The sequence below is a fragment of the Coptis chinensis genome, chromosome 2, assembly GCF_015680905.1.
Source record: "Coptis chinensis isolate HL-2020 chromosome 2, ASM1568090v1, whole genome shotgun sequence".
Taxonomy (NCBI): Eukaryota; Viridiplantae; Streptophyta; class Magnoliopsida; order Ranunculales; family Ranunculaceae; genus Coptis; species Coptis chinensis.
Genome location: NC_141457.1, coordinates 16,845,047 through 16,856,246, shown reverse-complemented (window position 1 = coordinate 16,856,246; position 11,200 = coordinate 16,845,047). Strand labels below are relative to the sequence as shown.

The following is an 11,200-nucleotide window of genomic DNA, read 5'->3' as shown; positions in this document are numbered from 1 at the left end:
TATGAGCCTCACAAGCTGCACCAGTCCAGTACAAAATTCAAAGAAGAAACAAGTGATGGCAATACAATACAACAGGAACCAAGTCAAACGTTACATAATTCTTTAACAACGATGGCAAATAGAGAACTATTTTATTTAATCAAAATTGTGTTGCTGTAAGTTTAATCAAGATTTCTCACATCAGCTAACACGAGACAACCAAAGGAAAATAAAGGGAAAACAAGATCACAAGTCATGCCATCAAGAATAAACATCGGTAGCTATAGTCTATGGTGTACCTACCAAAAACACACACCTCACGGTCGATCACTTAACTGTCAACATCTTAATCACGGAGTTGCCCCAACCCGGTGCAATGCCACAACTGAATCTCCCACCTTGCAAAACCTTTCTCCTTGGCATATCGAAGGGAAAATACTAGTGCTTCTTTTGTTGCTTCGCATCGAAGCTTTTACTGAACCAAGGCTCAATATAGGTACTAGACCCGAACAATAAGACTATGCCTAGCGGTGCTTCATCACTGCATAACCAATCAAAGTTCTCGGTTTTAACCGAAAGTACAACCACAGACGGGATTGGCATAGATGGCCTATACTTGGCAACCATCTTGGTAGTACTTCCACCTCTTGTCAATACCAAAATTAGAGCAGCTCCGACAGAGTTGGCTGTCCGCACAACGAAGAAGCTAGGCTCTCGAGTGGGCTCATAGGCAGTGCGGTTTGCATAATCCGTTTAAAGGTTGCTCCATAATTTCATGCGGACTCTGCTTCTTTGCAAATTCTGGCCATGGTCCGAACAGTGAGCTCTGGATATGCTCTAGCAGCCGTTTCCCCACTAAGCATTACGATCGTGCCATCAAGAACTGCATTCGCCACATCGGTTATACGCTTTCGTGTTGGCGAAGGGACTTGATCATTGACTCTAACATTTGAGTTGCGGTAACAACGGTTTCCCTTGGATGTTGCACGTATAGATCATTGTTTTTGTGCTAAAAATATCTTTTCAATTGGGATTTCCATACCCAGGTCACCTCGTGCTACCATAAAAGCGTCAGAATTTGCAATTATATCATCACAATTAGCTACCCCTTCTTGGTTTTCAATCTGGAAAAATAAAAAAACAATAGTTTAAGCACTATCAAAATTTTGTGATGAGAGTTCATAATCATCAGGTAAATGACACAAAATAGGTAAAAGGTGGAATTTTAAGATGACTATGTTTGGAGAGAGAATAGGAGAGAGGGAGTGAGTGAGAGAGTTTTGAGAATCCGGCTTCAAAACCCTTCGTGAAATTATATTTCGAAAAACCCTTCGCGAGATTATATTTCGAAATTTCAGTTTTTAAGTAAAATCCGTAAACGGACGTCCGTCTAAGAGCGGGGCTGTATATATATATATATATATATATATATATATATATATATATAGTGGCTGCACTTTTGTTCAAAGCTACCTACGTATCCAAATCTTTTAAGATTGGAATCAAGCATTCGTAGTTCTTAACCAATTCTCCAAATATTTTAATAATCACGATAAAAGAAAACATATAGATATCTTTTCATTCCACACCAATATTTCCACAATAGTAAAAATATATCGAAAGTATAATAGCCACTGACCATCTAATGCCATCACGTAACCACCCAACTATATCCATTTTAAACTTTAGCTAATTCTAACAACCTTGTTAATCCGTGCCTTTACAGACAACCCACCATTGGATTTGCCTACAATTTGTATATGTCATTTAACTGGATATCAAGAATCTACGAATTTAAATTTGAGGTCAATCCGATAATAGGTTGACCTCCATCTAAGCAGAAACAAAGGACTGCGCCCATCAGTTTTCTAGTGTAGTTTCTACTACGACCAGTCCTACTAATGGAAGCCTCGACATATATCAAGCCGTTGGATAAATCTAAAAATATAATATGGAAGACTAAAATGTGTCAGGCAACTATGGATTAAATTTTATACAAATCCGAGTACGGAAAGGTCACCATCTAAGCAGAAACAAAAGACTGCGCACTGCAGTTTTTCTGGTGTAGAAACACTACGACCTGTCACGCTTATGCGCGCCTCGACAGAAATCCAACCGTTGGATCTGTCTAAAGTTTTAATATGTTAGACTACAATGTCTTATAAAACTACAGATTAAATATGAAGTCAATCCAAAAATAATTTGACCTCCATCTAGTAAGAAACTTCTGACTGCGCAGTGTAGTTTTTCAGGTCACCCTTTTTCATTTCATCTTCTTCTCAAATATTCCTAGTTAATATAAGTAACCAAACCTTAACAAAATTTAAGAGGAGAAATCCAACAGGCACAAAATAAGTGTATTAATACATACAAAATTATCCAACAGGAAACCAACGTGGAAATTACCCATTATATTTTAATTGTTAACCTTGACACCATATCAAACAACACTTGCATCATCCGTTCTAACCAATCTTTTGTCAAACCACAAGACATTAATAATTACGATAATAGATCGTAGAAGCGAATATATATCAAAGAAAAATAAAAATAAAAATCCACTCACCTCTGTCGTGTTTACGAGCGACGTAAATGAATATAAACTTAAGAACGAAAAACGCCACGCAACAATCGTCAAAAAGCAATCCCAATAATCATCTCTTTTTTTTCTTTTCCACTTTGTGTAAAACTCCTTCTCTCTCTTAAAACTCCCATGTAAAGTCCTATGTAAACTCATTTTTTTTTTCAAAACCCCCGAAAAATAGGGAATGGAGTTTATTCTCTTTACCTTATCTATTTCTAATATTTATTCTTTTATTTTTATTTTATATCTTATTATTATTTTTATTATTTTTATTATTTATTGTATTAGAAAAATATTAAATAAAAACACGGTGTGTTATAATGTGCACTGTGATATAAAGCCAGATAATATCCTCTTTGTGCAGTCTTCAACGAATTCATCTTCCTTTGACGCAATACCTAAAATGGCAGATTTCGGGTTTGATAAGAAGGTTGGGAAAAAGGGTTGAGCCGAATCAGAATGGAGTAGGTGTATCGGGGACTGCGTACAACATGGCACCAGAATCGGTTAGATATAATGAGTTTGAGCCACATTCTGACATTTGGGCTTTTGGGATTTCAGTTCTTGAGATGTTGATTGGAGAACATGCTTGGACTTGTGGTGGCGAAGACTCTCAGTTCTCTGGTATATTACGTTACATTGGTTACAGTGATGAACTTCCAGAAATTCCAACAACTCTTTCATCCGACGCACAAGATTTTGTATAGTGAAGAACCCAGGTGGAGTTTTGATATGCTACTTGGGCATCCTTTTGTGCGCTCGACAATGACAAAATGGTTTCTAAAGAAGCAGGAACAGTGGAAGCAACATTAAGTCTTCCTAAGACACAGTTAATTGATTGGAGGGAAATAAGGGTGAATGTGAATCGTGTGCTGGAAGCTAATAGCCGGATTACTAGTTCTGTGATCACTACAATTAAAGAAAGCAAAAACTTGGGGTGTCAAAAGAGAAAGAGGGAGGCTGATAGTTCTAGATGTGGTTTTATTAAAAAAAATGTTACATGTCCAAATAATCAATTTAACTAGAGAGAAATGAAAAGACGGATATTTAGTTCATACATTCCAGATCCAACGAAGAATGTATCCGTTTGTATATCTAAATACTGTATGCTGTGTCTGTATATCCATATAGCGCTTTCAAGTTAATTGGTGAAATGTATGGTATCGGGTGGAATGGAATACCCAATTGATTAATGATATTCATCGTGTGATCTCCTGCGCTGTCTATGAACTATAAGAATGAGCACACTGACTAGCTCAAAGGATTTTGATTTCTAAATTGGTAGACTAGCAGATTCACCACGGTGAAATTCTTCAGAACTTAATGATCCAGCTGTTTAATAATGCAGTCTTTGTATCTGCGCACTGCCAGTTTCTATGCTATATAAGTAGGTGATATGATTTGATTTGGAAATTCTTGCTATACAAGTCGTGCTATTTAGATGACCAGGAAATTGGCATTTTCTTAATATCTACTCCTTACTCAGTATTTGTATTCAGAAACCTCTGTAAAGCATCATATATGATTTGTTAGAGTTTTCATACACACATACACAGGAATGTATCTCACATATTCTCACCCTACCACTAGATGAAGGAATTATGCCTTGTTAAGTCATGGAAACAACTGTTAAGAGGCAGAGGTTGGTCTATATAGAGTTCAAAAACTTCTATGTGAAAATCTTTATTAGTCCTGTTAGATAGCCGATTAGTTATACGTTCCATTTTGTGTCAATGAATTTGTGCCACGCTAAAAGGGTGAGGAGGGGAAGCTTATATTTTAAGCTAAGAGAATCCCTGAGTTTAAAGAATACAATTTAACTCGAGAGAAATGAAAACACGGATATTTAACACGTTCTATATAGTATACTTTGATATCGAAAGAGGTTGGTTGAGTTGAAAATTTGCTTGAGCTAGGCATTACTTCTACTAAATAATCAATAGTTATACTAACAAAATCTCAAAGGCTAATTTGGAAAATGTAAAGAAAAGCATAATATTTTATCCTTCCCTTTTTAAAAATAGGAATTATTCTTTTTCTTTCTGTCATTAGTTTTGACCCTCCAAAAAAAAATATCACATTCGTTGTCATTTGTCATATGTTCAAATTTTTAGTCACCATTCATATATTTTTTTGGTCAAACCTTCATTTAGCCTTCCCTCGTCAAAATTCCGGTACTCCTTCATTTCTTGAAAAATCTTTCCTTCTTTCATTCATCAATTTAATTTAATTTAATTGGATTGAGTGATTCATATTTAGTAGGAAGAAATGAATGGAGGAGGAGGAGGTTCTTCACGAAAGAGTTTGACTCTAACTAGTTCATCATCAATGGGAAAGAAAATTAATAACGAAGATAAAATTACCCGAAGATCTTCCATGTCATCACGCGCCTCGTAATCTTTCTTTCTCTAATCTGTTTTCCTAATTATTGTTTTAATGATTTATTTATGTTTTCTTGATTTTTTTTTTATTTTTTATAACAGCGTTGTAACTGGGGAGAGGACGGTAAAACGGTTGCGACTATCAAAGGCTTTGACAATACCTGATAATACAACTGTCCATGAAGCATGTCGTCGCATGGCGGCTCGTAGAGTTGATGCTTTGTTGTTGACTGACTCAAATGCTTTACTTTGTGGAATACTTACTGACAAGGTTTATATCGGAATCTTTTTTGTTGTTGTGTGTGTGTTTTTCTTGATGTATTATTGTATTGTTTATTTTTTTGTTTTTTTTGGTGATTGAAGGACATTGCCACAAGAGTTATAGCTCGTGAATTAAATCTCGAGGATACACCTGTTTCCAAAGTGATGACAAGGAATCCAGTATTTGTTCTTTCAGACACACTTGCTGTGGAAGCCCTGCAAAAGATGGTGCAAGGTTCGCATTTTCTGTTTAAACAATTAGTTGCTTTTTTGTACCCCGAGGAGTTACAAAATAATACTTAATGTGTGCAGGAAAATTCAGACATTTGCCTGTTGTGGAGAATGGAGAAGTTATTGCATTACTTGATATAGCAAAGTGTCTCTATGATGCCATAGCACGTATGGAAAGGGCAGCTGAAAAGGGAAAAGCAATTGCAGCAGCTGTTGAAGGGGTCGAAAAACATTGGGGAACTTCAGTATCTGGTTGGTCTAGTGTTACACTATGTATATATATGTTACAGTTTTTTTTGTTCTTCCTTTTTTTGCTTGTCATGGACTAATTTTTATTACGGGTATTTAACTTTGAAGCTTCTGTTATTTTAAATGGTGCTATCAAGAAACATAGATCTGATATATGTCTGTATCATGTCGGCTGTGCAGGTCCTAATACTTTCATTGAGACTCTCCGAGAGCGGATGTTCAGGCCTTCTTTGTCGACTATTATTCCAGAAAATTCAAAGTAGGTAATATCCCTATATATATATATTTTTAATATTTCCCATTCATCCTTCTAGTACGAGTCTTACAAAGTTCCCAAGACTTAAATCTCTTTGATTGACTCAAACATGGCAATTTTCAGGATGGTAACAGTCTCGCCTACTGATACTGTCTTAACTACAGCCAAAAAGATGCTTGAATATCGAACAAGCTCCGCAGTTGTTACAGTCGAGAATAAGCCACAGGGAATATTAACGTGAGTATCTTCTAAACTAGATTCTTGTAACTGATATCGTCTTTTCCAGAAGAAGATTTCTATTGCAATATTCTTGCTATTAAAGTTTGTAATCCTTGGAAGTAGTTCTCAATTAGATGACTATTTCACAATTTTGAAATAGCTCAAAGGATATTCTGATGCGGGTCATAGCCCAAAATCTTACTCCGGAGTCTACTCTTGTAGAGAAGGTATGGATTGTTTTATGCAATTTTTAATTTTTGTGTACCATATTGCAATTGGATCTTGTGAGTTATTCAATGCTGATAAAACAAGTAATAGTTGACAGTCACGATTGTTGCTCGTGTTTTACAGAATTGATGTAGGTTTATCAGTTTATCCTGATCTATTTTCTTTGAAATGTATGAAAACAATTCACATCAAACAATTTTTATGGAAGATAATGGAAAAAAATTATATTTGATTTTTTTATTAACTCAAGGTCAACATTTTGACTTAAGTTCAACAATTGAGAAAATAATGGAAAAATATGAGAAGAGGTGTGACACATGGCAGGTTGAGAGGGCACGGATCAAACATAGTTTCATCTCACCTTTACTATTCACTTGCATATGGATTCTATATCTGTAAAATGAACCAAATGAAGTACGGTCACTAGTGTAACCTTCTATTGTTATATTTTTCTTTTCTCATTTCTTGCTACAAGTTGTTGTCTGTTATTATGTAGTGCATTTTTTATGTTTTTGTGATGAAAAAGTCGGAACACATTGTGATCTTTAAAGAACTATTGGTCCTGATGTCCAGGTCATGACTCCAAATCCAGAATGTGCAACAGTTGATACACCAATTGTTGATGCTTTGCATACCATGCATGATGGAAAATTCTTACACCTTCCTGTTGTGGACAGAGGTATCTACCTCACATGAAAAGGAAAACCTTAGAGTTAAATAAGCAAGCTACAGTAAATTTTCTTCTTGCTGTTAATTCTGACAAGAAAGGATCTTCATTATTTTTTCTCAGATGGAACTGTTGTTTCTGTTATTGATGTAATTCATATTACCCATGCTGCTGTTGCAACGGTACGTTTTTTTTTTTTTTTTTTATCACGGTGTCATTTTATCCTTTATATTTAATTATTTATTGTGCCTTTCACTTTATACTTTGAAGTTCAAATGGTGTGAAATCTTTTGTCTGTACTGTGTCTCGAAGGAGTAAGAAGTAATGATTTTGCTTATGGTATTATATTCTTGGCTTTGATTGAGGTGTCATATGATTCTATTTTTGTGCCTATGAAAATACCGCTGAATGACTGAAGGTTAAAGGTGAAAATGAGCTCATCAGTGTTACAATATTTGAATGTACCACAATCTAATTCCAGAAACACAGAAATTTCAAGGACATTGGGGGCCGGATTTGCTGAAAAGGTGAGCCTGTGGGCCTAGAAACTTGGAGACTTGGGATGTCAGCGGAAAAGTTAAGCTTGCAGAAAACCAGCAGGCTCTTGCTGTCAAGAACAATGCTGCTGGCATCTACAGTGTTTAAAACTGGTCTTAGCTTTTAGGTATCTAACTTCTCACTGCTCATCCTGAACAAAGATAAAATGTCGGTTTTGACTGTTATAAATGAATGAGAGGAGGCCCAAAAATAATTTGAGTTATGGTGGTCGCAGTAGAATTGAAAGCACTCGGTTATCAGAAGCTATAGCGTGGGATAAAATTGGATAAAATTCAATTGAATTGAAGACACTCCAAAGGTTGGTAGTACATAAGGTAGTTATGTTTGGAGCATATGTTCCAAAGTTTGATGAGTGTATGCGCTTGAGATGTAACTTGTTCTCCCATTTCATTAAATTTAGAGTGTCTGAGGGTAAATCACAAGTTGGAAATTCCAGTAGTTGTCTTCACTTTCCTTGCTGTAATCCAAACAAATATTAGTCGATCAGGTTAGTTTGGAGAGATGATAAGTCTGGCTTGTTCCTCTAATCTCCTACTTTTTTATCAGTTCCAACACATCAACAGATACATGATAAGTTTGAACTCCTAAAAATAGAGAGTTGAAAGATAGAATGTCGATATGACTCTAACTTGTGCAAGTTGAGCTAAAATCTCTGTAGAATTATCAAGTTTACTTTTGCAAGTTTAGTATCAAACTCAGCTTGAACGTCTTGCAATATCTTAGTACTTTTTAACAGGTTTTTGCTCTTTATTTTTCATGGTTTATTTGTACACTTTGAGCAGTTGTACACATATACTCCCAATTCATTTGTGCATTATGCTCAGTTTTGTCCTAATAGATACATCTAACAAATATTTTAGGTTCTTTCTTGTATTTCTCAGTTGCTCTTTTGTAATAGTATCCATAGTACATTTAACAGAATGGTGCCTGCTTATGTGGTTACAAATTTTCTTCTGTCAATGTTCAACTTTTCATGTTATGCAGTTGATGTCTGATTATAACAATATGGTACTCTTGATTTATTGGTGTTTAGCTCTTGATTTTTCAAAACCTATAGAACTCTTTCTCCTTTTCTCCTGAGATTGTCAAAGTTTCTCTTATTAAAAGGGACCTTTAATTTGAACTAATGATTGTTTTTCATGAACTAGGTTGGAAATAGTGCTGGAGTTGGAAATGAGGCAACAAGTACGATGATGCAAAAGTTTTGGGATTCTGCTATGACTTTAGGACCTTTGAGTGATGATGACGACACACGGAGGTTGTACATTTCACATTATTATTTCCAAAAACATTTTTATTTGTGTAGACTTCCTTCTTACATGCTACTAATTGTCTTTCAGTGAGGTATCTATGAAAGCTTCTGATGGGACAGATCCAGGGAGATCATCTAGTTATCCATCTTCCATCCTTCCTTATACATTTGCCTTCAAAATTGAAGATAAAAAGGGAAGGCTGCACAGATTCAACTGTGGTATGGCCCTAAAGATTTTGTTGCATGAGAAAATAAAATCTGTCCATCTGATGCCTGACTTAATTGAATACCGGTTTATGTGACCCAGAATGTGGGAGATACCCTCTTTATATTGCTTTCCACTGAGAAACCTACCAGTTGATTATCCTGTGTTCCTTTTGGTACTAGCTTTAACTGGCTGGTGGAATTACTCTTTCGGAAGTGTAAATATATTGAGACTTTGGGCCAGGAGATCCTTCTTGTAGAATTATGTCATGTTAAATGGATCCTGGTGATGGGTATCTTTGATTTCCCCATTAGCTGATTACTATCGACTTTTCTAGATTGATGAGGTGATAATATTTTTTCTTTGGATACTGAGTTCAGATACCCGGAGCTTGACCGACCTTATTACTTCCATTCTTCAGAGGATGGGGGATGACATCGATCGGAACCAACTGCCTCATATTCTGGTAGATTCGTTTGTCTTTTTCCCTTGTAGTAATTGCTTAACTTTATTTTGTTTAAGGCCATTCATTTGCTATTTTGTAATCATGTTTTGTAGTATGAGGATGAAGACCATGATAAAGTAGTACTTGCATCAGATGGTGACCTTGCGGCAGCTGTAGACCATGCCAGACAAGTTGGCATGAAGGTGTGTTAGAAGTTTTTTTTTAACGATGTTTAAATATTGTAAGCATATCTTTTTGCAATATTTGTACTCCAGCAATGATCATTATCTAAGAAAGCCCAGGAAAGATCTTCACAGGCTGCCAGATTTTAGTCTGACAAACTCTGACATTGAATGACTGCTTTAACAGGGTCTAAGGCTGCATTTAGATTATTCGGGAACAGGAGGTCGTAGGAGGGGCACTGGAAGCTTGGATTATGCACATAAAGATGCATGGGCAACAGCTTATAGTTCGGTTGCTGCTGGAGCTGCACTTGTTGCGGGGCTTGGTGTTTTGGCTTATTTGAGAAGATATAGCTAGTGATTTGGTTTCAGATGTTTTGGATATCTTAAAAAATTGCTGAAGCCGAAGTTAACTTGGAGGAAGAGGCTGCAAGTTCCAATGGATTTAATATTCAGCTATACAAACTTCAGGTGTATGAACTTGACCAAGGCGGGGATAAAAAAGAAAAGGAAAAGAACATGTCAAACTGGGATTGGGTGGGCAGAGAAATGCGAAATTATCCAACTCTGTCCAATGTTAGCCATACATAAAAAAGAGCACGAATATTCCATGTCCCTTGTCATTTAAAAGTATACAATAGACAGTTCCAATGTGATCATGTTACAGATTACATTTACTTTGATGACACGGTCGAGCGTTACTGTTCTTCTTTTGATGGGGACCTATATGTATTCTTATTCTTTTGGGGATGAATGCCCGTGTATTTTGCCAAGTTTTCAAACTTAGTTTCTGTTGGGATCTGTTAGGAAATTTTCTTTTGGAATTGGAATTGAAAATATAATTCCAAAACTTGCATTTTTAAGTAGTTAAAATTCCGGAATATATAAAAATCTCAACATACAGTTCCTTGATTTTGGGGTTTCTATTCTAGTGCAGAAAAGGTTGCCAAATAGAGTGACTCATAATTATTGGAAATATATTATGAATTCCATCTTAAAATCCTAGTTTCCAAACACATTAATAACAAGAAATTGGTCCAAATGACAATTTCGGGTCAAAATCACTCTATAGGAGACATCACTCACAAGGACAATTTTCAGGTGAAAATAATCCGGAAGGACAAATATCTAGATTTTGAAATAAATATTTTCCGTTTTTACCCTTTCCATTATTTTGTTATTGTTCATACCTCATGCTGAAATATGAACATTGATTGTTCATACCCCAAATAGACGAACATATCTCATACATTATGTTAATGTATAAACAATGATTGTTCATACTCCAATAAGTATTTTATAGATCATATATTATGTTGTGGTATGAATGTATAGTGATTGTTCATACCCCAATAAGTGTTTTTACTAATTATACATTATTGTTGAGGTATGAAGAGTGATTGTTTGTATTTTAAATAGGTATTTCATACTCCAATAAGTGTTCTTATTGTTCATATATTATAATTGCAATATGTGTATGATACTCCAATATGTCTTCTTATT

At 35.5% G+C, this 11,200-nt stretch overlaps 1 protein-coding gene and 1 pseudogene across 2 annotated transcripts; one reads left to right on the top strand and one right to left on the bottom strand.

The window, feature by feature from the left end:
• Positions 1–306: 306 nt before the first annotated feature.
• LOC147515146 (pyruvate kinase, cytosolic isozyme-like) lies at positions 307–2,716 on the bottom strand (annotated as a pseudogene).
• Positions 2,717–4,609: 1,893 nt separating this feature from the next.
• Positions 4,610–10,609, top strand: LOC147515145 (CBS domain-containing protein CBSCBSPB5-like). Of its 2 annotated transcripts, XM_086586219.1 has the most exons (15): positions 4,610–4,737; positions 4,823–4,956; positions 5,047–5,215; positions 5,308–5,440; positions 5,518–5,688; positions 5,866–5,944; positions 6,065–6,178; positions 6,321–6,387; positions 6,962–7,067; positions 7,179–7,237; positions 8,762–8,871; positions 8,954–9,084; positions 9,451–9,536; positions 9,629–9,718; positions 9,885–10,609. In XM_086586219.1, the coding sequence occupies exons 2-15, from the start codon at positions 4,832–4,834 to the stop codon at positions 10,053–10,055; spliced, it is 1,611 nt and encodes a 536-aa protein (XP_086442345.1). In that variant the 5' UTR covers positions 4,610–4,737; positions 4,823–4,831; the 3' UTR covers positions 10,056–10,609. The 2 variants fall into 2 exon arrangements, with proteins under 2 accessions (XP_086442345.1, XP_086442339.1); XM_086586213.1 differs by having other exon boundaries at positions 4,641–4,956.
• Positions 10,610–11,200: the final 591 nt, after the last annotated feature.